Here is a 26,497-nt window from a genome sequence, read left to right on the forward strand (position 1 = left end):
AACCAGAACTTTTAGTCCAAAGTAGTGTGCATGATAACTTGAAGCAGAAATGATGTTTCATCTAAATGAAGTAGAAATAACTAAAAAACATACTGTATATTTTTATTTCTCCATATTTCCTAGGTGAAGGACACATTTTCTCACACTTCTGGACTCTGTCATGAGAGGATTTTGTTTTTGTCTTAGAGAAAACCAATACAGGTCCTACTTGTTTGGTGTCCACATAGTCCATCCAATTTTAGAGTTGACTACTAACTCAGTTGTTATAGGAAGGACTAGAAATGATGGTACCAAGACAAGCACTACTTTTTATTTCCAACTGTGTTTACCAGATTTCAGAAAGGGGAAAAAATGGAAATCTCTGGCCTTGTATCCATAGTTTTTGTGAGGCAGGAAATTTTATATCTAAAGTATTTGCCCCAAAAGACATTTCATGTTAGGAGCCTATGACTGATGAAGCAACTTTACAGCACAGCCATGGATAAAGTTGATAAAACCTGGGACTAGAATTGCTTATTAATTTCAGCTAATGTGGATTTATGTGGCAAATGTAGAGGGGCAGCAGAATAATTTTAAGAAAAAAAACAGGGAGAGAATAGTGTTTTGATCAGATCAGCAGTATTTATTGGCAGGAGAGAGGTTCAGTTCATTCCTGCTTCACAGCAGAAAGATAAAAAAAGTGAGACAAATGGCAAACCAATTGTCAGTAAGTTTTCATTGGGCTCCCCAGCTTATGAGATTTCCAGGCATTCATGGATGGTCGGAGCCATAGTGCTGAAAGATCTGTGCTCATGATTTTATCCTGGAACTATTCCCATGTTCAGCCTGCCAATAACCTTGAGAATATTCAGCAATGATGTCTAGCTGCTCAGAAGAGCCTCAATAATCATCCAGGCTTTGTGGTGTCTCTCAGTATGTCTGGAGAAACAGCACTCAAGGGTTAACACAAGTTCTCTGATGCAGGATTAACACACATTCTATGAGGCCTGCAGCAAGATTTAAAGGTTCTGTTCCAGAAGGCAGAACTTTAACCTCTAGGGCAGTTACTAGGGGTCAAGAGAGTTTGTTTGGGAAGCTGGTGGTAGCAGTTGGAGGTTAGATAAGGAAAAGAAGAGATGGTATTAGGTTAAAGGTTTTGACACAGGGTAGTAAGTACAGGTGAAACTCGGAAAATTAGAATATCGTGCAAAATTAGAATATCGTGCATCTGATATTTTATATCAGATTTGTTTTCATATTTTTAGCTTAATATTTTTAACTGTAATTTTTATTATATATTTTTTAACTTTTGTAAACTGCATTGGGATTGTTTTTAATAAAAGGCGGTAGATACATTTAACAATAGATAGACAGACAGACAGACAGATAGATAGATAGATAGATAGATAGATAGATAGATAGATATCAGAGTGCAGGTAAGAGTTTGACAAGAAGAGCATAGCTGAGAGTGTAGTGATTTAATTGTTTATATAAATTTATGCAGTCTGTGGTGGAAATCTACCCTCAAATCTGGATGAAGGCTAAAAAGCATGGGAGACACAACCGATCCCTGTGGAACTGTATAGAACAACTCCCATAGTGGGGACAGCTATGGCCCGGCCCCTGCTTTGGAGATCTTATCTCAAGAAAGCCTCCAGACCCTGGCAAATATCAAAATATGTCACCACTTCAAGCCAAGGCCGATCAGAAAACATGACACCATAGAGGTTTTTCATCCAGACCTAATTCAGAATGCAGCTTTCTGAATTTCCTTTGTACGGAAGATGCTTCAGTGGCTTCATGGGGTGAAGAGCAGAAAGGAAACTGCTGTGATGCCACATCCACAAGAGGGAAAGAGGAAATTGCTGATTTAAAAAATCAGTTGTAGAAATTACCTCCTTCCCTTGTGTAAGAACTTGAAGTTGATCTTTGAAGAAATAATTGGCTTCAGAATTTAATATATTTCTACCTATCCGCCCTATGCAAAGTGATCGATACCTTGCGGACATGCCTGTCTTTTATTTTTTAAATGCTTACATCAGTACAAAAGGTGTTCTTTTCTGATCACTTTAATTGCCCTGTTACAATGAGCATTTCAATGTCACCTACAATTTCTCATACTGGAAAAGATCTCTCCAGGGCTGATTCCAGCTAGGAGAAAAACTTCTTACATTTGGTTCTTAGAGAGCAGGAGAATCCTATTGCAGCATATCAGGTACCTTTTCATTCCCTTCCCCATTATTATGATCTGTGCAGGGTAATCAGATGCAAATTCAGACAGTGTTTGTAATTGCTTAAGATGTATAACTTCTGAATAATCAACCAGCAATTGGTCCACCTAGCTGTCTGCACTGACAGGCACTGACATTCTGGGGTCTCGTCCAGCCCGATTTGGAGATCTCAGGGTCTGAAATTCAGTCCTCTGAATGCACAGTATGCATTCTACCACTGAGATACAATATCTTGCATATTAGTTTGTCTGATGCCTAGAATGGACCCAAGGTTGAGAATCCCTGAACTAGATGGCTCAAGCAGATGAGCCAATCAGCATACTTCAGAATAATGAAATCAGTAAGAATAAGAATATCTCAGGACCCTGGGAACAAGATAGACAATCCAGAGAGGGAAGATGAGTCAGCTTTCTGGAGAAGAGAGAAAAGACAGAAGGGAGAATGGTCAGCAAAAGCAAAGCTTGCATTGAAAGGGGTGGAAAATCCCTCTATACAGACAATAACTACATTTCACACTACATTTCAGCTACAATAACTAAATATCTGTTTTGGTACTCAACCCCATTGAAATCAGTGGCTGATATCCAAACCAAGTTATTCAGTAGCACTACTTGGGAGTTACTTTAAAGTTACTCTAGTAAATATCAGTACATCCTCTTCTATCAAATTTAGGCAGGAGGTCAGCCAGTAGAATTTGCTTCTTATCTAAGGCAACATACATAGGAACAGGCTACAAATTCCACTGATTTCCCTGGGTGAAACCTATCACAAATTGGCCTTGGTTGGGGATTATGAGACTTGTCCATCAACATCTGGGGACCCAAGGTTGAGAATCCCTGAACTAGATTGCTTTACAAATCCATTTAAAAAGGGGTTAGTAATACCTTTAGGGATACATCTGAAATCCTCATTCAAATTTCTCCCTGGATTTGGAATTGGTGTGGTTTTCCATGTGAAACTTGTTCATTTTGAATTCTCTATTGTTCAGCTTTTCTACAGAGCATTGTGCATGCAGTTTCTCACAGATTTAAATTGATTTCACACATCTATATCTCTACGCCACCTCTGCAGTACTAATGTACATGTGCACACTGAGAACAACAGCACAACAAAAAAGCAATACTGATGTTCTTATATAAATGATTGCATCAAGATTATCTTTGTATGACCACCACTGCCTAGGTCCACATATGCACATAGATAAAATGGCTACTACAAAAATGCACTTCTTATATGACTGCACATATAGTAGTATATCAAATTTCTTTTTGTTTTATTAATGTGCAGGATTATACAATTATATGTATACATTGTATACAATTATACAATGTGCAGGATTATACAATTAGTAAAACACTGCACAATCATAATGATGATGCTATCATATCAAGTTATATCAAAATCTTGACAAAGGAGCAGTGAAATAAATAGGAGTTAAGTTTGCTAGAACTACCTTGTCACAATTATTTGGTCAGATACTATTTCTTCGGATCCAACTCATCGCCAGCAGATGAACTCTCCATCACTATCACTGTATTTGTGTAAGAAGCTTCTAGTATGTGAGAAACATTCCTCCCTCAGAACACACACAGAAATCATCAGTTGAGACTATGACGGTGTTAATCAGACAATTCTTTTCAAAGGGATGTAGAAAATGGAATTTTGTCACATGAAGCCTTTCCCATCTTTGCAGGACAACTCTGGAAAAGGACATGGAAAATCAGACTCGAGTGACTTATTTTGTTCTCTTGGGATTTTCCCACAATCTGATCATCCAAATATCCCTCTTCCTGGCGTTTTTAATTATTTATGCAATAACACTGATGGGGAATATGTTAATCATGATAGTGGTAAAGAATGACAGCCGCGTTCAGAGCCCCATGTATTTCTTCCTGAGTCAACTGTCTTTGCTGGATATCTGCTACTCTTCAGTCACAGTGCCTAAGGTGCTGGTCAATTTTTTTTGTCAGGCAGACAATTTCATACAATAACTGTATTACCCAGACATTTTTCATCCTTCTGACACGATCTGCTGAAGTTTTCATTCTTACAGCAATGGCATATGATCGATATTCTGCCATATGCCACCCACTGCATTATGTTGAAACCATGAACATTCCATTTTGTAAACAATTGGTGGGCGGTGCATGGGCGATTGGTTTCTTCTATTCCACAGCAAACACGCTGCCTATCTTGAGACTAATGTTCTGTGGCCCCAACATTATTAGACACTTCAGTTGTGAGCTTCCATCCCTCCTTGCCTTGTCCTGCACAGAAACATTCATGAGTAAAATTATGTTCTTCATTACTGGTGGTGCTGTGGGGGGCTTCTCATTCTCTCTTACTCTGGTGTCTTATGTGAACATCATCTCTACTATCCTGAAGATTAACTCGGCAGAAGGAAGGAGGAAAACCTTCTCCACTTGCAGTTCCCACCTCATTGTTGTGTTTCTCTTTTATGGGACTGGCTAATTTCGGTATCTAAGGCCCAGGTCAGCCTCTTCAATAATTCTGGATGAACTCTTTTCTATCCAATATAGTATTACTACACCTATGTTAAACCCCATTATCTACAGCCTGAAGACCAAAGAGGTGAAAGAGGCAATTAGGAAATTAATGAGGCAAAAACTTTGATTAGTCCCATTCACTGAAACTTTTGACTGTGAAGCAAATCAAACCATAAGTTGCCTTTCAAAATCTTTTTTCTTCAGCTTAAACTTGTTTGAAGGATCCCAGAGTTAGTTCATTTTAGTTAAGGCAACAGTCACTTAAGTGTATTTAAGTCGAATAGATATTTTCCACCCTGTTCCGATCAGCTTATTGGTTAATCAGGTCCTTCCTGTTCATGCAAAAAAAAACCCAACAACCAATAAAGTCATTTCATTTATTATTTTTTAAGGACAGATTCGTATGCTTCAGGCAATTGCACTGGAAGTTTGATGTCTGTTGAGAAGGAAACCCATTTGGTTGTCTTTGTGCACTGAAATTCATTTGCACATAGTAGCTTCTACAGGTTTTTGGGACATCACAACTGTGCAAGCTCCCTAAAGGGGGAAAAGGATATACTGTTAAAATTCCAATAGACAACTTTCTGGGAGCTATTTCACACAACCAACTTACTGGGGTCGTAGGGATAATTGAGGGATGGGTTCAAATAACCCAGGCTTCCCAACTCCTGAGGGTCCCAAAGCTCCACTCCTCCCTATTTTCTTGATTATCTCCCTCACTCTGAGGGGCTACTGGGGAGGGGGCAAAAATGAGCCCCCTCTCCCCTAGCTATGCCCCTGCAATTTACAATGTTAAACACACACACACACACTGTGTGCTCTTGACAGCAATGATACCCTTCTTCTGCATGATTCCCACCACACATTAAGATCATCAAGAGAGGTCCACCTCCGTATACTGCCAGGTCATCTGGTGGTGACTTGGGAGCGCTCCTGGGCTGGGGAATGCACCCCCTATAGATATTTGTGGCTTAACGTCTTTACCAGCCTTTAAAAGAGCCCTTAAGTCACACTTTCTCAGCCAGGCTTTTAATAATCTCTGAATGTTTTAAACTTTTCATTGATGTTTAAATTTTGTAATTGTGATAACCTTTGAATGTTTCAAATTTTAATTGTTTAATCATTGGTTTTATTCTGTTTTTATTGTGTTTGTTTTTATAAACCACCTAGGTCCTTTGGAGTTAGGCAGTATATAAATTAAATAAATCGATAGATTTTTTAAAAAAATTGAACTGCCAGCATGATGTCAAGGTCGAGGCAGTGAAAACTTCCAGCCATTTGGATTGTGGTAGGTGTCAATGGAACTGGCCAGAGGTGTTTGGTCAGCACCCCAATGTTTGGACGTTGTGGGGAATTGGTTCTTAAAGGGGTCAGCTCCACCAGTTTTAATTTGTGCAAACGTTTGGACAAAAAAAATAACTGGATTGGGACAAGTAGTTTGTAGTTTCAAAATATAAAAGAAAACTCATTTAAAATAAAGGGGATACAGGAAAAGAATGGTGTGATGAGAGCAATAAAAATGTTAGGAACATAGGGAACTGCTATATACTGACTCAGAATATAGGTCCATTGTCCCCAGACCCTAGGTCCAAGAAGTCACTGACAACCAAATAGTGAGTATAAAGGGCCACAACTTTATTAATCAAATATTTTGAGTTAGTGGACTGTAGGAGGGTAAGCACTCCCCCCAGACAGTGCAGACCTGAAAAGACTGGGTTCAGACTTCACAGTCCTTCCCTGTGCCTTGCATCGGTGACACACTCGGACTCTGGAAGTAAGCAAGTAAAAACCCACTCCTTTCTCTTCATAGTCAACTCCAGAAGGGTCTGGACACTTCTAGGCCTTCACACACCCCAGATTGCTCAGCCCTAGGATTTGTGAATTCCTGAAGAAGGTTCCATTGCAAATCATCTAGGGGTGTGCAATTCGGATTTTCAGTGTTTTGATTTGGATCCAAACCGAAACACCCCCGTTCTGTTTTGAATCTGAATATTGCCCATCCGAATCACCCCTGATTCGATTCGGATCCGAATTAATCCGAATCCAAATCTCAATTGATTCAGATTAAAAAAACATGTCCTGGGGCCAAAAGAGTGGGGTGGGGTGGTAGTGCCGAGTGGGTGGAGGCTACCACCCAAATTTAAGGGGATTGGGCAAAGGGCTGATTTTTGGTGAATTTTTAAAATTTTAGTGTCTTTGGGGCAGATTGGGGGCAGAAAGTGGGATCTGGGGCAGAAGAGTGGGGTGGGGTGGTAGTGCTCAATGGGTGGAGGCTACCACCCCAATTGCAGAGTGATTGGGCAGAGGGCTAATTTTTGGTGAATTTCTGAAGTTTACGCGTCTTTAAGGTTGCCCCCCATTAGGTATAATGGAGGGTGTATCGCTTCACGTCGGGGGGAAAGGGGTGGCCTAGAGAGGTGTGGGGTTGGTGGTAGTGTCGGGTAGGGGCAAGGAAGCTACCTGAATTTTTTCAAAGGATTTGGGCAGAGGCTGATTTTTGGTGAATTGTTGAAGTTTACGCGTCTTTAAGGTTTTTCCTCATAAGGTATAATGGAGCTTTCAGCAGCCCCATAAGTGCACTTGGGGGGTGCTGGGGTGGCCCAGAGCAAGTGGTGGTGTAGTGCACATAGGGTGCCAACCACCCCCATGGGTTTCTAACCCATGGGGTACAGGGTTCTGTTGTTTCTGAGGTAATCTGAGTGTAGATTCTATGATAGCAAATGAGATTTTCAATGAGACACCATGAATCCACTCTAATTTGCTATCATAGAATCCCTGATGTCCAAGATCAAGTTCACCCAAAATAAACCTAGCTAACACTGCTTAAGCAGTCCCGCCTCAGTGACGGGCCACGCAGGGATTACAACCGTTGAATCCCTGCTCCCACCATTCCGCCCCATAGCCCTAACGACCAAGAGGGGCATGAGGAATGGTCGGCTAGTTTAGGGGCTTCTCCTCCTCCATGTCTATACATGCCTCTGTGACCCCTCTACAAAAGAAAGTACTCAAGCTCGCACTCTGCTTCTACCCCAAAATGCCTCCATCCCTCTCTCTGAGCACCATGCCTTTATGGGTCACTCTCTGCGCCGCCCAGGCAGCCAAAATTTAGGTACAACACCTTTCCTATCATTGACCACCTTGAATACCATAGTGTAGCTTAATTACCTGAATTTCTATGCCAAACCTTTAAAAGCTGTTGCTCCCGAGAGCTCGCTAACTGCCACAGCAATGGGAGTAGGTTGACCCTGAAAAACACTCTTGCTATACAAGAAATTTCTCTATCCACAACAGCAGAAGCAGGTGAAGGCAGCACATCCAAAGAGTGCCAGCACTCAGTGCCATCCCTCAGGGGTAGGGTGTATAGGCCATCAGTCTAGCAGCCTCCCAATGTGAGACAGACATGGTATCCCTCCCAGTGCCGAAATGATACCTGGCAGGCAATGTTACCTGCTTAATTAAGAACGCTGCTAAGCACTGGCAGTGCTGAGAATGGATGCAGCTTAATATCCACCTCCTCGCACCCCCTACCCCCATTCAGGCAATGTGAGGCATAGATGAGCTAATCTTGAAGTGTCTGACCTCTGTAGGTTGCTGACCTGCTTCCCACCTCTCATCAATGCCATCCGTCCAACCATGCAGTTTATGATGGGTCCAGATGGAATTACAGGGACAGTGGACATAATTTTCCCCCGTGTTTGCATATTGAGCTCCTATAAAGCAACATTTATTAAAAGGGAAGAAACCCTCAGTGATGCTTAGCTTAAAAGCAAGAACTCCATCACAATGGCAAGAATGTCCATTACAAAATGGATGTGGTCCTTCTATTACTTATCACTTCAGTGGACACCAAGCCAGGGCTGCATGCTTCCAATATTTAACAACCCTTTTTGGCTCCTTATCCTAAGTGTATTATCCAGTTAATCACTGGGCTGATACCAAACTAAGCTCTGGTTTATGGAAATGCATTAATGTAGGGATGTGAGCCTCCCCTCATGCTACATGACAGGCAGTTTAAAGAAAGGATGCAATATATCAACTGGATCAACACTGGTGTAAGGCAACCCTCTATGTCCATCCCAATTTCTAAGCTAACTGCCTGGGGAGTCCCTGAACAGGGTGGAAAATAGCATTTGTGTACCGGGTCACCTGAGCTGTATGGTGTAAGCTGCCCCAGCGCACCTGCATCCCATACTCAAGAACCTGGGGGAAGCCCCTGGGGCTGTGGGCCCATGGCACCAGAAAACCCAGGGGATACTTGCCCAGCCAGATGCACTGGAGATGAGGCCACCCCCTCAGTTGCCTATGTTAAGGCGTGGGCCCATCTGCACCACCAGTGGGTCCATCGTCATTGTTGTGGGTCCAGGCTTGTCTGTCTCAAAAGGCCGCCCCCACCTCCGATCCAATGTCCTGGTCCAGGTTTCTGCTACATGATTCAGAGCATACTGCAGGGGCATTGAGCGCAGTGATAGTGAGTAAGGGGCTCCCTGTTGTTGTTCTATGACCTCTGATATTTCCCCAGGTATTTCCTGGTGTGTCACACCCCCTCCTTTCCTCCTAGAGAGCCCATGGAAACATCTCCCTCTCTCTCTCTCTCTCTCTCTCTCCCTCTCTCCCTATCTATTCCCTATGTAGTTCTTTAGATTAGGATTAGCCTTTCCCATCCCAAATGTACTTCACCCCCAAATGCTTGGAATTTAGTTCTAGAACGATCCCCATGTGTTTTCTTCAAATATATGCAATAACTAGACTCCACCAACTGCCCTGGAACTGGAGTGTGTGCTCTGCCTTAGCTCTGCTGGTTACTCCTGAGGGTAAAATCACAACCCCAGTCAGCCAGATGCCAGCCAAGACCCTGCCCTCTTGCCTTTGACGCTAACCACAGTTGTCGTTCCCAGCATGGAAACTGCCCCATATGGAGTCAGGCCCACCAGCCCACTACTGTCTGTACAGACTGGCTGTGCTATGTCTTTAGAGTGGCCAAGCAACTTGTCCCGATCACTCATTAACCTTCCCCTTGCATTCTGAAGCCTCTGAGTTTATTTATTTGTTTATTTTTACATTTCTATACCGCCTTTCATTAAAGGCGGTTTACAAAAATTAAAACATACAATAAAAGCAATAAAAACAAGCAATAAAAACACCAAGCTAAAATCATATCAAACAAGCATAAAAAACAAGACAACAGATAAAAACACACAGAAGCAGCAGTAAAAGACGATTATGTAAAAGCCTGGGTAAAAAGCCAAGTCTTTAAAAGCTTTCTAACAGCCGTGATGGAGTCTGAGGAACGAATGGCCACTGGGAGAGCATTCCAGAGTCTAGGAGCAGCAACAGAGAAGGCCCTGTCCCGAGTGCACGACAGCCGGGCCTCCCTCATTGTCGGCATCCGGAGCATGGCCCCCTCAGATGTCCTCATCAAGCGGGCAGCAACCCTTGGGAGCAGGCCGTCCCTCAAACACCCCGGCCCCAAACCGTTCAGAGCTTTTAAGGTCAAAACCAGCACCTTGAATTGGACCCGGAAACGAAGTTATCCCTGTAGACATGATAGCCAGGCCTATCTCTGTGGAACTTGCGCCTTCTTTACAGGCAAAAGAATGCCTTTTGTTTCCTGAAACCATTGTACTTGGTTTCCAGCTCACAAATAAAATAAAATAAAATAAAATAAAATAAAATAAAATAAAATAAAATAAAATTGTCCCCTCCTTAAGCTAACTTCCTCATAGAAACATAGGAAGGTGCCACATACTGAGTCAGACCATTGATCTATCAAGTTCAGTATTGCATTCACAGACTGGCAGCAGCTTCCCCGAGGTTGCATGCGGGAGTCTTCTCACCCCTATCTTGGAGATGCTGCCAGGGTGGGAACTTGGAACCTGCATGCTCCCCGCAGAGTGGCTCCATCCCCCAGAGGGGGAACATCCTACAATGCCCACCCTTCTAGTCTCTCACCCATATGCAACCAGGGCAGGCCCCACTCAATTAACTGTAGCCAGAGGCACAAAACCTGACCTGCAGCCTCACTTGTAAATGCAAACCAGGGTACACCCTGCTTAGCAAAAGGCTGCAATGCATGCCAGCTACCTCAGGGCCAGCTATCCTTCTGCACTTATCTTTGCTCTGATCCAGGGCACCCCCAGGCGGCATGTGGGATTATGTTTTACTGCACAACCACCCTGCAAGGCAGGCCACTTATCTAGTATTGGGAACAGCAATTGCAAACTCTGATAGAACACTTACTCAGCACACTAGCATTTCACATTGCACACCACGAACAATAACCCAAACCAAATTCTTCCACTTGACTCTTAAGAATCAGCAAGTACCCTCTGCTGCAAAATTAGGCCAAAAGAAACTTCGGTAAAGGTCTTCCGTTAGGAAACCTAATACCACATGGAACATGAGCCCAGGAGCCTCTAAGGCTCAGTCATAGTGTCTTAAGGCCAAAGCCCCCAGTCACGCAGCTTATCACCCAAGGAAAAATGGGGGGCACCCTCTGCAATCCTTAAGGGCCCCCAAACGCCCTAGGAATAGGCCAGGCACATCACCCAAGAGGCTGTCACCCCCTCTGTGCCTCTGCCCACCTGCACCAAAGCAAAAGCCTATACAGCCCACCACAGTGGGCTGCTGCACCCATGGGCCTCCCTGGCCCTTGCACCATCAGGCCGCGGCCCTGGCCAGCCCTCCCACTGGAGGCTCTCCCCTTTATTTGGCCCCCATGGTCTGCAAGCAACTGGGCTGAAGCCTCAAACCGGGGTGCCACCGCACCAATCGAAGGAACTTCCTTAGAGCTCCACCGCCACCGCTGCCTCCTCCATGCTGCTGCCAAGCCTGCAGGCAGGTGTGCTATCACGCCTCAGGCCGCCTGGTAACTGGAAGAGCTGCACAAACGAGCTCCTCTCTGAATGAAAGCAAATGCTGGACAGAATGTTTGGGGCGGAGAGCTGCTGGAGCAGCCATGCTAGCCCCGCGCCCATCAAGGCCCCTGGCCAATATGGCCACACATTGAGATCATCAGGAGAGGTCCGTCTGCATTTGCCACCGGCTCGTCTGGTGGCAACTCAGCGAAGGGCCTTCTCTGTTGCTGCCCCGAGGCTTAGGAGTGCACTCCCTAGTGAAATAAGAGCCTCCCCATTTCTGACAACTTTTTAAAAGTCTTTAAAGATGCATCTGTTCACCCAGGCATTTAACTGATATTGTTTTAATTGTTTTTAATGTTGTTTTAGAATATTGTTTTTAAAACATTTAAATGGTTGTGTTTTAAATTTCTTTTTTTTGTGTTTGTAACTAATGTTTTACTTTTGTTTTTATCTTGTTGTAAACCACCCAGAGACATAAGTTTTGGGTGGTATGGAAATGTGTTTAAAAAAATCAATGTGTTAAATAAATAAATAAATAAATAAATAAATGCAATCTCAGCCTGGAGATGCAAGCCAACAGGAAGGAAGACAGGCAGAATAAGCATGGCTGATAACGTTTCCCTCCACTGATGCCTCAGCACTCTGGAGGCATCACCTTTAGAGAGGGAGTTCTGTGGACTTATGAGAGCGCACTTTAAGGTCCTGCCAACAAGCAGGTGAAGCCAATTACTATTCAAATCTCTTTACACACATCTGTTTACTCTCTAGCAGGTACCTGTGAATTCTAGACCTATGTGTGAGGTATGTGTGAGTGGAGTTCCTGTAATGGCAGGAGGGGGTTAATATCAAGAGGGACAGTTTAGTAGAGAGGAGGATTATTAGCAAAGGGATAGCACATTTCTCTGAGAGATAAATGTGAGAGATAAATATTTTGGTCTCTAACTAATCATACTAACAAAATACTAACCAACTACTAATTTAAAAGTTTAAATTAATATAGGTGTTAAATAACAAATATTACACATTTATAATAATTACTAACACTTTTAAGGTAACTTTTCGTAAAACTAGGCTTCTCCCACACCTGCATGAGGGAGAATTCTTCTATAAAATAAGGCATAAGGTTCAACCCAGCCTGGTTCTTCTTGTGATTACAGCTCTTCTTACAGCCCCAGCACTGATTCTCTCCACCTCTGCTAGCAATTCCTCAGCTCTAGTTCATCAGTTATGTCTTCAGAGAGATCCTCCCTCCTCTTTTCCAAACTGCACACTGACTTTCGCCAGGAATCTAACTTCTTCCAGGCCTCTCCTGAGGACTGACTCTCTCATACTCTCTCTATATACATATTTTTGCCCCCCAAGTTTTTCAAACCACCCAATTAGAACAATTCAAGCTTCCTTTCATTTTTGATCATATCCTTTCCCTCCAAAACCCAACTGTCAACTGATATTCTAAATGTGAAACCAAAACAAAACACAGGCATGAACTTTGGCCCAACCAACCAGCATTCTAACACATTTTGAGGTGATTCTCACAATCACCAAAAAGTGGGCTAAGGGAGCCGAGCCCAGTTGTTTTCAAGCGGGTCATCTGCTAAAACAACCCTCCCCTTAGCCGAGGTTAGGGGAGCAAGTGCTCTGCTAACCCCTCTTTTTTAATTGTGAGTTGCCACAGCGCGGGTCCACACCACAGCAACTCATGAGGAAACCCCCTGTGGGGAGGCTAAATGCAGCCTCCTGGCTCGAAGATCTCTCTAGCATGCTCTGTGCAATCACACAGGGCATGCTGGAACTTCTGGGGGGCCGCAAGCCCCTGCTGGCTCCGTATCGTGGCTGGCAGTTGTGTGGGTGGCCGGTTTGGCCACCCACAGCTGACTGACAGGTCGTCTGTGAGAAGAGCGGGCTAAGCCCGCTCTCCTCGCAAGCCCCATCTAGGCAGTTCCCACTGATCGTGGGAACCGCCTCTTTATCCACAATACCGGAAGTGGTTTGTGCCTTATTCCTGCACACACCCTCACCTCTTGCCTGTGGGCTTCTCAGAGGCATCTGGTGGACTACTGAGTGAAACAGGATGCTCAACAAGATAGGCCTGAAAGCATCCAACGGAGCTCTCCTTATGATCTTATGAGTGTTTATGCTCATATATTGAATGCTGAAATAGCTGGAATTACTCCCAATTTCTCTATGCAAAACTGCAACTTATGTTCTCTCAAGAACAGCAGAGTAATGGTAAAACATTTCCTGACATGTAAAGACACCAAATTGTCATGTGGAAAGCTCCTTTTGTGCAGTCGGGGTGGAGCAGAGTAGAATCTGTACATATAGTAAAATAGCATTTAAGTGACAAGAATCCATCTAGATCTCTCCCTGGGATATTTTATTTCTATGAACACTGATCCCCCACCCCAGAGGCGTAACTAGGGAAAACGGCGCCCGGGGCAAGCACTGAAATGGCGCCCCCCCCCACGCCCCCAACATACTACATTATACTTAGGTTTTTCCTCACAAGCGCCCGCCGCCACCGCCAAGCCAGGCCACTGACTGGCCGCCAGGCAACAGCAAAGCAATGGGGGGGCGCGGGGGGCACGGAAGGGACCGCTCATGGGGGAGGGGGCGCCGACGCGCTCCCTTGACTGCTGCAGCGCTGCTGCACGGAGCAGGAAACATTTGTATTAACAAAAAAATAACAAAACAAAAATATATATATATTTTGTCATGGCGGCGCCCCCCACGTGACCAGAAAAGATGGCGCCCGGGGCACGTGCCCCCCCTGCCCCCCTATAGTTACGCCTCTGCCCCACCCCCTGCCCCAGTGGAAGGGCATGCAACTCTCACCTACAATGAGAAGTTCTCCCATCCAAGAGTAGCTTAATGGAAGTTGTAGCATCTCAAAATTCCCAGCACTGATGGCAACTTCTCATGTAATGAATATTAACTCATTAAGCATGGTTTAGTTCACTAGTAACCCATATATCTCACTATAGATTTACTGGTAATTTTAATAGTAATAATTAATAGGTTTTTTCAGCTCAAGATGGGCTGAGGAGGGGAAAATCCAGGGAAACATTTAACAGGTGCAGCTTCCCCCATCACTTCTTCTAGATGCTCCTGTGGATTTTCTGCCTGATGAATCATTGCAGGTCACAGGGCTATCACAAAATGCCACTCATGTAGTAAATATCTTGCCTGAAATGCATTATTCCTGATAGAGGAAATTAGTTTCCTATAGAAAGACTATGCCTTTCCTCTGGCTGGATGCTTTATTACTGTTTAAATAATTTTCCCCAAAGGAAACAATTAAATATTTCAGATGGAATCCCAGGATATTAATTTGTATTTTAAATTTTATTCTGTATACACTTTGCATCCAGGGACAAATAGCATTATAAAATGAAATAAGTCTTCTCAGGAATCCAGTTGATCTTTACTTCAGGAAGGTATAAGTTTCTTTCTTTAAGTATCTAGAAAGAGGGCTGGGAGGGAGATTAAAGGAGAAATAAGCTGTGAAAACAATATTCCTCATTCTTTTGATTGCATTCATATGTATGAAGGAATTTTATACAGACCAAACCAAGTTGAGAATCAGAGTGTAAACAGTTTAAGGTAAGTTTACTGGCAATAAAGAGGTTTCTGAAAAAATATTGTCTCTCTTCCAAAATTTGGAGAGCAAGGGGAGAAAGGAAAAAAAGTATCAATTTGCTGTGCAAGCTGTTGAACAAATAAGACAGGTTGACAGAATGGGAGTCCAGAATAGATAGTAGATGTCTGGCTTGAATAGGAAACATGATAAGCAATAGATAGGATGAATGAGTAATAGGCAGCTGGTTTGTTTGCATCTGGAACAGTGATGAATATTCTTAAACTAGATGGATGCTCAATAGCTATCCACTCTTTAACTTTAAAGGGGAATATATTGTCTCCAACACAGTAGACTTCAGTGTGATTTTAATCACACTCCACAAACAGAGCTTGATGACTTGCCAACCACAATCTCCTGTATATATGGTGTACATCTCTTGCAGAATTCTGTTCTCAGTTCTATGAAGTCCGACTTCTAAATCAAGTGGTGAAATCTCTGAATATACTAAAAAAGGAAGATTATAGGCAGTCACACATTCTGTACACTTACGCCACACTCTTCTGCATTTGAATCCCACCAGTGTACAAAAAGGTCAGGAAGTGAACTAAAATATAAGATAAGATGAAAGAAGTGGATCATAAAAGTCTACGATTCTAAGAAAGACATCTCTACTTCAGGCAGATAACTCTCCAAAACATGTGATGCCACTTGGACACAGTGCATGCTTTCTCATAAAAATTGTACCCCAAGAGAGACACTGAGTACCTGAGATGGGGAGCCAAATACCCTCCCTGCAAACTATACTCACCACCACCTAACCTGCCATCTTCTCCCTCCTCTTCCTCCTCTCCGGAAGCCTTGCCATCCTGTCCTCCAATCTCTTTGCTCGGCTGCACCTAGTAGTGAGCAATTCCCTCTCCTCTTCCAAGACTTCCTAGATCTGAAAGGAAAGAGGATAATGGAGCTGAAGGGGAAATTTGTGGAGGAGAGGAGAGGAGAGGAGAGGAGAGGAGAGGAGAGGAGAGGAGAGGAGCATTTTGGGTTAAAACTGGGCTAGCTTTCTAGGGGATGAACTATCACACAGATTAACCCATACCCTCTGTTTGACTTCATGGTAATTTCTTTTTTCTTGCAGTATACACTTTTGCTGAAAAGAAAAATGGAAAATCTGACCACAGTGACTTATTTTGTGCTCCTTGGGTTTTCATACAGCCCACCAGTCCAGAGTTGCCTCTTCTTGGTGTTTTTGTTTATATATGTGGTAACCCTAATGGGAAATATTGTGATTATGATGGTAATAAGGGGCAACAGTCACCTCCGCAGCCCCATGTACTTCTTCTTGGGTCATCTGTCTTTTCTTGATGTCTGTTTCTCTTCAGTCAGTGTGCCAAAGGTCTTAATGAACTTAGTTACAAGCCGGACAATTTCATACAGTGGCTGCATGGTCCAGACGTTTTTTATCTTTCTCACAGGCTGCACGGAAATTTTTCTCCTTGCAGCAATGGCTTACGACCGATATGCTGCCATATGTAAGCCTTTGTATTATGCACAAATCATGAAGGCTGCCTTTTGTAGAGGGCTGGTGGGGGGTGCCTGGGCAATAGGTTTCATACATGGATTAGTAAATACACTGCCTGTACTGAAGCTAAAGTTCTGTGGTCAAAACATTATCAGACATTTCAGCTGTGAGCTCCCTTCGTTGCTTGCCTTATCCTGCTCAGAAACTTTCATAAGCAGGATTACGTTTTTCATTACAGGTAGTGCAATGGTAGGTTCCTCATTCTTCATTATTCTGGTGTCCTATATCCACATTGTCTCTACAGTGCTGAAGATGCATTCAGCAGAAGCTAAACGGAAAACCTTCTCCACCTGCAGCTCCCACCTCATTGTTGTGGTTTTGTATTATGGCACTGGCTGCTTTAGGTATATGAGGCCTAACTCGGCCTCCTCAGTCATTGCAGATGAATTCTTTTCTGTCCAATATAGCATTTCAACCCCCATGCTGAACCCCATTATCTACAGCCTGAAAACCAGGGAAGTGAAAGAAGCCATTAAAAAAATTATGAGGTATACACCACTGATTTCTCATATTTTGTAAAATGGTTGACTGTTAGGGCAATCAATCAGTGCATTGGTGAATTACACACTGTGTGGTTGTATTGAATTCTAGACAAATCTTGTCCCCATCTAATTATTTATATAAACTTACTCTTTCTATGTTCTGCCTTGCGTTTACTCTGGCCCATTTCAACGTTTTACCTTTGGCTGTTTTGGAGGGAAGATTTTGCTGTACTCCATATTCCCAACGGCTCTTCTCCTTCTGTTCAGGCATGATTGAGTCAGTGAAGCATGTATTACTTTACTGTATATTTTATAAAGATATACATCCTCTTCTTATTGGTTCCATTTTGTTACACTATCCAGGCAAGCTGGATGATTATAATTAAATCTCTTTCTTTCTGATTCTGATGCTGAGACTACCTATTGTGTGGCTAAATTTATGTTGTGGTTGACCACCCACAGATGAAAGTTTGGGGAGATGTACGAATTTGACAAATAAATAAATTCTATCCTACTGCCTGCATTATTAGGAAACAATTGGTTATCCCTTATGCTGTGTAAGGTATATTTGTTATTGGGTGGCAGGTTGGTAGTTCTAGTATCATTTAATGTTATTAAAGTACTTTAAGTTGTAACTTCCTGTAACTGTTGATTGTTGTAATTACTGGCTGGTTGTGGACCTTAATAAATGTTGGTGATGACATTGAATCGACAAATTAAAACTGAGTATTTTTGAAATCTTGTTGCTTTGCTAAGAGTAAACTTGAGTTTGTTAATGTTTTTAATTCATACTGATTTAAATGATCGTAAACAAAATTAGAGCCACCGATTCAGTAGAAAAGGCAAATACTACACATATTTAATCATAAATGTAGTACCTATCTCTTCCCTTCCCTAAATTATTCCTGTGCACCTCATGATGAAATTGATATATGTTACAATGCTCATCTGACCCCATTCTTGTGTCCCTTTCAGCATCCTCCCTCTCAAACTTGCTCCCCTCCACATGTTCAGCCAAGATAGCAAGACCTCCTTCATTGGCCTGAGAAGGACTGACTGATACCTGGTTCCTGTTCTCCAAGTTAAACTTTGTTCTCTTGAAGCTATTTTCACCAGGCTGCAGCAAGAGATGAAGGGCAGGGGGAGGGCAAGAGATCAAGGACCCTCCATTGGCCTGAAGGATACTATAAGCCATATACTCTATATGTTTCAGACCTTTGTGCCTCAAAGGTAGGACAGAATTCCCTTAACATAAATAGAAATATGCTTTTCTTTCTACCCAAATTAGAAAAGGAAAGAGTCAGTGTGCTACTATAATGTCCTTAAAGGTGCGTATGTCTGCTCTTAAACCAAAAGCTGTTTTATCTGAGAATTGCCTTTTTTTTAAAAGAGAGAGAGAACGAGAGAACGAGAGATATCTAAATTACACGAGTCTTCTCAGGCAGTGGAGTAGAACTGAGCTTTACCATAAGTCTAGCATACTTAACATTGTCACCAGACCCTAGCCCAAGAAGACACAGACACAAGTGTTGGGTATAAATTATTTAATTGACTTGAGCAGCAGACAATATGAGGGAAACACTCCACCCACCATGACCATGCGGGCCTATCAAGGCAGGGTTCAGACTCCCCAGTCATAGCCCTTGCCCTAAATGGGTGACACACCCTGACTCTGGAAAGAAACAGGTGGAAAACCCACTTCTGTCCCTTCACAGTCAACCCCACGGGGTCTGGGCATTTCCAGGGCTTCACACCTCCTGGACCACCAAGCCTTAGGATTTGCAAAGTCCTGGATCCGGCTCCATGGCCAACCATCCTCCCAGGGCCACACAAACCACAAGGGAGCGACTGACCACCGAACCTATTTAACTGCCCAAGGGTGCTCACTGATGTTAAATCCCTTTAGCTAACCCCCAGCCCGCACTGTCCCTGCCACCCAGGGAGGTTAGCCTAGCTTAACCTACCAGCCCCAAGATCCTCCAACACCAAGACAAGTCCCCTCCTCAAATTGGCCAAATATAAGTCACACCCTTGAACCAACAAATGCACCCCATCAGGCCGGAATAACAGTGGCTGGGAATGAACTAGGCCAGGCTGAAAAATGACCACCCGACCTACTGATGGAGGCCGAGGCTTTACGCCATGCCCGCTCCACATCCCTTAAACTGCGGGTCCTGCACCAAACACAGCGCTGCAGCCACTGAACCCATGCTATACGAACCCCAGGTATCCAATCCTTCAAGACTGCAAAATCTGAGGAGGCCTGCAAGATGATGGAGATCCCGGTCTGCTGACTCAAATCATTCCCCCCCAAATGGAACACCAAAATCTTGGGAGGGTGCCTCCTAGCAAAGTAACCCCCCAACACAGAGAGCAATTGAGACCAAAGCATCCCCCACATCCCCAGCCAGTAAATGCAGGAGCGCTGACCCGGACCCAGTTGGGTCCCAATCTGGGAAGTGCTGGCCCTCTTGAAAGCCCAGAAGACCAACAAGTGGCCGTAGATGAGGACTCGAACAGGAGCAGCTGCCCCGCCAGCACCGGCCAAGAAAATAAACACTTGAAGAACACCAACCACTGCTGGACACCAAGCAACATAGTGCACCATGTACGCAGCATCAGCTGGGAAAGCCCAGGCCCTAACACACATAGCACAAGAACATCCTGGATCATCAGCGGCTGATCCATCTAACATCTGCTTTGGGCAAGCCCAGCTGGCTGGCTGTAGTGGCAGCCCCTATCCTAAAGGAGTGTAACCTAATTCATGCACTGGTTCCCCTAGGGAGGAGAGCACCTTCTTTAGCACAGACCATAATTGATACTGGGTCAGTGGGCCACCATCCTTGTGCTTAAAGAGGCATCCTTTAGAGCTAGGCCACAGTGCCAAATAGCGCCAAAGCACATCAACAGGGCAAACCCTGTGATCCTTGGCTGCAGCAAGCCACACAACATGCCCTAAAGGCCTTGGGTCCATCTTTGAAGACTGCAGGAGCAGTTGAGCTTCCCTCCTCATCAGCTGCACATTCCCAAATTGAAGACAGCATTCTCTAGATGCACGCCCAGTGCGGGGTAACACTTCGCTCAGCCGAAACGTGCCAAAAAAGGAAACTAACATGGCAACCTGGAACAAGACCACCTCCCACTCGGAACTACAAACAGATTGAAACCTCCCCACTAACATGGCCACCAACTCAAAAGTTAAAGGCCGCCTATGATCTGAACACTTGGGGAGCCCCCGAGCCCACCCCTCCAGCATACGACGAACACTGCAATCACCTGTGTTGTCTGGGACCCCCTAGCCTGAGCTGCAAATGACAGTGCAGACATATAACCTGATAAAGTTGAAACTGCCCTGCCTGCATTGTGTAAATGAACCAAAAAATGCATTATATGAGCTGTTGGTACTGGCCAGTCCTCAGACAGACCATGGTGACACGTAAAAACAGAAAAGGCTACTACCTTAGCCGTATAGCCAACCCTGGTGCTGGGTGCTAGCAAGACCTCAATAACCCACCCAGCTTCTATTTGCCAAGCTGCCACAGGGCTTCTGGCATCGGCTCCAGCTCCGACAAAGCGTCTGGCACTAGCTCTCTGAACCTGTCCACCAGAAAATGAGACAGGGCATTGGCTATGTTATTCTGAAGCCCAGGATCATGCCATGCCACAAAAAGAATGTTAAAACAGAGAAAGCAGAGCACAAAAACCTGCAAAAGCCAATGGTGCATGCCGACCAAGAGGTCTGGCATTGTCAATATGCACTACTGCCTGATTGTCACACCAAAAATGCACAGTGGCGTTGGCCAGCTCTGGCACCCACAGGTGCACGACCACAACAATAGGAACAAACTCCAAAAAGGTCAGGTCCCGTGTCACATCCCTATCTGCCCAGTCCTGCGGCCAACGCACCGCGCAACATCTACCCCTAAAATAAACTCCAAAACCCACACCCCCTCCAGCGTCATAATGTACTTGTAGATCAGCATCCAAGAGCTGCTCGGTCCTCCAAAAGGAAACCCCATTAAAGCTCCTCAAAAAGTTCTCCCACACTGCCAGGTCTTTGCAGATGCCCAAAGTAATGCATACCCTGTGGTGGGGGGACCCGAGCCCCGTCATTAAGTCACACAGGAGCCTTAAAAAGGCACGACTGGGTGCCACCCCCTTACAAGCAAAATTAAGGTGCCCCACTACTACTTGCAGCTCCTGAAGCGTGGCTTTCTGTGCACGCCCCATGGTCCCAAGCAACTCTAGCAAAACCAGAAGCTTGTCCTGAGGTAAGCGGGAGCAGCAGGCCACGGTATCCAGCTCAGTCCCCAGAAAGGACAGCTGGGTGGAGGGGCCCTTGGTCTTATCCCATGCCAAAGGGACCCCAACTCCTGGGTTAACTGGGTAAAACAGCTCAATAAATGGTGGCATTCAGGAGACCCTGCCTTGCCTATAAACAGAAAGTCATCCAATAAATGCACTGTGCACTGTATGCCAGCCCGCTTCCTCAGTGCCCACTCCAAAAATGTACTAAATGCTAGGGGTGTGCAATTCGGGATTTCGGGTGATTCGGCTCGGACCCGAACCGAATCACCCCTGTTCTGTTTTGTGCCCGAATCTGGGTCACCCGAATCACCCTTGATTCGGTTCGGATTCGGATTTAATCCGAATCCGAATCGATTCGGGGGGGGTAAAAAGGGGCCCAGGGGCAAAATTTTGGGGTGAGGTGGTAGTGCCCAATGGGTAGAGTCTACCACCCCAATTTCAGGGGGATTGGGCAAAATCCTGATTTTTGGTGAATTTTTAAAGTTTTAGTGACTTTGGGGCAGTTCGGGGGCATAGCATGGGATCTGGGCAAAAGGAGTGGGGTGCGGTGGTAGTGCCTAATGGGTGCAGGCTACCACCCCAATTTCAGGGGGATTGGGCAAAGGGCTGATTTTTGGAAAATTTCTGAAAATTTCATGTCTTTGGGGCATATTGGGGCATATTGGGGCAGAAAGTGGGGCCTGGGGCAGAATAGTGGGGTGGGGTGGTAGTCCCTAATGGGCGGAGGCTACCACCCCAATTTCAGGGGGTTTGGACAAAGGGCTGATTTTTTGAGAATTTTTGAAGTTTTAGTGACTTTGGGGCAGTTTGGGGGCAGAAAGTGGATCTGCCCCAAAAGAGTGAGGTGGGGTGGTAGTGCCTAATGGTGGAGGCTACCACCCCAATTTCAGGGGGATTGGGCAGAGGGCTGATTTTTTGAGAATTTTTGAAGTTTGGGTGTCTTTGGGGCAGATTGGGGCCAGAAAGTGGATCTGCCCCAAAGGAGTGGGGTGGGTTAGGGTTCTGAGGTGTGAATTCTCATTCTATCATAGCAAATGAGATTTTTTTCAATTAAACAACTCTCATGACCCCACTTTCACTTTTTCACACTTTCCTTTACTATGAATAATATGAGGAAGTAATCAATTTAGCACACTTCACCTTATGAAGACAAACCTCATACAAATAAATTCACCATAATTCACCCCCTGCCCAATCACTCTTAAATTGGGGATGGGTGGTAGCCTCCAGCCATTAGGCACTATCTACCAGCCCACCCCACTCCTTTGGGGCAGATCCACTTTCTGCCCCTAATCTGCCCCAAAGACACCCAAACTTCAAAAATTCTCAAAAAATCAGCCCTCTGCCCAATCCCCCTGAAATTGGGGTGGTAGCCTCCACCCATTAGGCACTACCATTCCACCCCACTATTTTGGGGCAGATCCACTTTCTGCCCCCAAACTGCCCCAAAGTCACCAAAACTTCAAAAATTCTCAAAAAATCAGCCCTTTGTCCAAACCCCCTGAAATTGGGGTTGTAGCCTCCCCCCATTAGGGAATACCACCCCACCCCACTATTCTGCCCCAGGCCCCACTTTCTGCCCCAATATGCCCCAAAGACATGAAATTTTCAGAAATTTACCAAAAATCAGCCCTTTGCCCAATCCCCCTGAAATTGGGGTGGTAGCCTGCACCCATTAGGCACTACCACCCCACCCCACTCCTTTTGCCCAGATCCCATGCTATGCCCCCGAACTGCCCCAAAGTCACTAAAACTTTAAAAAATCGCCAAAAATCAACCGTGAACCGAATCACCCGAATTTTTCATGCCCGAAATTTGGGTGATTCGGCTCGTGCCCGAAAAATATCGGGGGACATCGGGGGTGATTCGGTTCAGCCCCGAATCACCCGAAATTGTTCGTTTCGGGCACAGATCGTTCTGTGCCCGAAATTTTTTGCACATCCCTACTAAATGCCTCAAATGCTGCATAGAACACTGAGCAACCCATTGGGAGGGCCCTATCAAAACAGAACTTCCCCCACAATGAAAAACCCAAGAGATCAATATCAGCCAGATGTACTGGAAGGAGACAAAATGCAGATTCTATGTTGCATTTCGCTAATAAGGCCCCGACGCCACAGGAACAAACCACCTTCACCGCCTCATCAAAAGAGGTATAGCGTACTGAGCACAAAACATCGGGTATGCCATCGTTATCCGAGGCCCCCCTTAGGATAGGAGATGTGGTGAATGAGGCAGTACTCGCCAGGGGCCTTCTTAGGAACCACCCCCAAGGGGGACACCCTCAGGTTTGGGAACTGGGGCTGATCGAAGGGGCCCAAAACTCCCCCAGCCGCAACCTCCTTACCTAGCTTATGTTCCACAACTGCCTCCATACCCTCCACAGAACTCAAGTTCTGGGCCATAAAAGCCACCTGCTTAGACTCAGAAGGTATCCTAAAACCCTCAACAACACCCTTACCTAGAAAAACCACAGCCCCCTGTCCGGGTAATCCCACAACCATGACACCAAGACTGGCAGCCTAACTGGGCTGGGCCCCTTTAGCCGCAGGTGGAGGGGGGTTCCCCTTTTTCCCACCCCCTTGCCAGTTACCTGGGTTTGCACCCCACCCCCTCACCCGCGGGCAGGTAGAACTGGGGTGTCTAGCCCCACACAGCCCACATGCATGTCTAAACCTGCATGGGTTCCTAGAGCACCTGCCTCTATTATTAAATTCCCAACAGACCAGGTGGAGTTGAACCCACTGCAGTTTATACAGGAGCTCGGTTACGACAGAGCTCGTACCCAAATTATTCAACACCTAATGGATATTGAGCTGCAGCATGAAATCTCCAAGATACCTAAAAGACTGTTCTTGGGTGATCAACTGAGTGGATTTAATTTGGCCTTCTATCTTCAGGTAGTTACGATTCCTGAATATTATAGACGAGCCATGACTCTGGCCAAGTTAGATGTTCTTCCGTCTACAGTCCTGTTTGGCAGATATGCAGGAATTCCTCTGGCAAATCGTGTTTGTCCTTGTGGCATGGGCTGTGTTGAAACAATAGCACATGCCTTTTTACATTGTAGTTTTTATGATGAAGCCAGAGGAAAGTTACTTTCTCCTCTCTTGATAAATCTTAATGGACAAGAAGATGATGTCTTATTGAGGTTTTTATTTTCTTTATGTGATGAAGTTAAAATTAGAACTGTGGCAAAATATTGTTATATTCTCTGCAAAACACGTTCTAATGTTTCGTTCATGTTTGAAATGTTTGTATTTGTAAAACTGCTGGTCAAATGACCGAATAAATATTATGTATGTATGTAAAGTTTGCTAACAATCAAAGCTCACTAGGTGTGGCCGCTCACTCTAGCAGTTTCTACATCTCTTTTATATTGAGATAACAGTACATTCCACACTTGCCAATTGCATACAAGCCAATACATCCCCCTTTAACTCAAAATGTCCCAGATGCTTTCAAGTTTGACTTCTCTCACCCACACTCCTCGAGGGATAGGCTTGTTTGGCCCCAATCTATTTCTACCCTCCCCACACAGACATAGTCAAGCAGAAGCACCTTCAAGTCAAGGAACAGAATGACCAGATATGAAAGCGCCATCTATCTTAACTAGCTTGCTACTGGATGGGGTCACACTTCTCCAGAAGGAACACGTACGCAGTCTAGGGGTGCTTCTGGATCCAAGTCTCTCCCTGATGTCCCAGATTGAGGCAGTATCCAGAGGTGCCTTCTATCAGCTTTGGCTGATATGCCAGCTGCATCCGTTTCTTGAGATAGATGACCTCAAAACAGAGGTACGTCTGCTGGTAACCTCCAGACTGGATTACTGTAATGCGCTCAATGTGGGGCTGCCCTTGTACATAGTCCGGAAACTACAGTTGGTTCAGAATGTGGCAGCCAGGCTGGTCTCTGGGTCATCTAGGAGAGACCATATTACTCCTGTATTGAAGGAGTTACACTAGATGCCTATATTTTTCTGGGCAAAATACAAGTTGTTAATTATAAAGCAACAGCTTTGGCCCTGGGTATTTCTTCGTTATGAATCCCACCGCTCATCAAGATCATTAGGAGAGGTCCGTCTGCATTTGCCACCAGCTTGTCTGGCAGCAACTTAGGGACGGGTCTTCTCCATTGCTGCCCCGAGGCTTTGGAATGCGTTCCCTAGTGAAATACGAGCCTCCCCATCTCTGACAATTTTTTAAAAGTGTTCAAAGATGCATCTGTCCACCCAGGCTTTTAAATGCTACTGTTTTAATTGTTTTTAATGTTGTTTTAGAATATTGTTTTAATTTTTTAAAAATTGTTGTGTTTTAAATTTCTTGTTTTTGTTTTTAACTAATGTTTTAATGTTGTTTTTATTTTTTTGTAAACCACCCAGAGACGTAAGTTTTGGGCAGTATAAAAATATGTAAGATAGATAGATAGATAGATAGATAAATAAATAAATAAATAAATAAATAAATAAATAAATATTCAAACTACTCTTTTTCGCTGCTCAAGCACATTTTCAAATATCTTCCCACAATAGGAAGCAAGGACCAGGCAAAGAATTTATTTGGATCTGTGGTCTCGGTTGGAAGAGATGTTAGTGGAAGGAGGAAAGTGATGAGCTCCTATTCTGCCCCTCCAGAAACACTTCCAGAGAGAAATACAAATTCATGGAGGGCAGGTTTGCCAATGGCTACTATACTGGTAGCTATAGGTCACCTCCAGCTTCAGAGGCATGATGTCTCTAAATGCCAGTTTCAGGGGGAACAACGCCAGGAGAGAGGGCATGCCTTTACCTCTTGCCTGTGGGCTTCTCAGAGGCATCTGGTGGACTAGTGTGTGAAACAGGTTGTTGGACAAGACAGGCCTTTGGCTTGATCCAGTAGGACCTGTTCTTATGTTCTTATCAGGGTTTATGCTCATACATTGAATGCTGAATTAGCTGGACTTACTCCCAAATTCTTCTATCCAGAATTGCAACAT

General features: G+C 44.6%; 1 protein-coding gene and 1 pseudogene across 1 annotated transcript; both read left to right on the top strand.

Moving 5' to 3' along the window:
- The first annotated feature begins 3,922 nt into the window (after positions 1–3,922).
- Positions 3,923–4,844, top strand: LOC128331149 (olfactory receptor 1509-like; annotated as a pseudogene).
- An 11,469-nt stretch (positions 4,845–16,313) lies between these two features.
- On the top strand, positions 16,314–17,252 carry LOC128331150 (olfactory receptor 5A1-like). The gene has a single exon (XM_053264501.1). The coding sequence runs from the start codon at positions 16,314–16,316 to the stop codon at positions 17,250–17,252; it is 939 nt and encodes a 312-aa protein (XP_053120476.1).
- The last annotated feature ends 9,245 nt before the right edge of the window (positions 17,253–26,497 follow it).

The sequence above is a fragment of the Hemicordylus capensis genome, chromosome 6 (assembly GCF_027244095.1).
Source record: "Hemicordylus capensis ecotype Gifberg chromosome 6, rHemCap1.1.pri, whole genome shotgun sequence".
NCBI lineage: Eukaryota > Metazoa > Chordata > Lepidosauria > Squamata > Cordylidae > Hemicordylus > Hemicordylus capensis.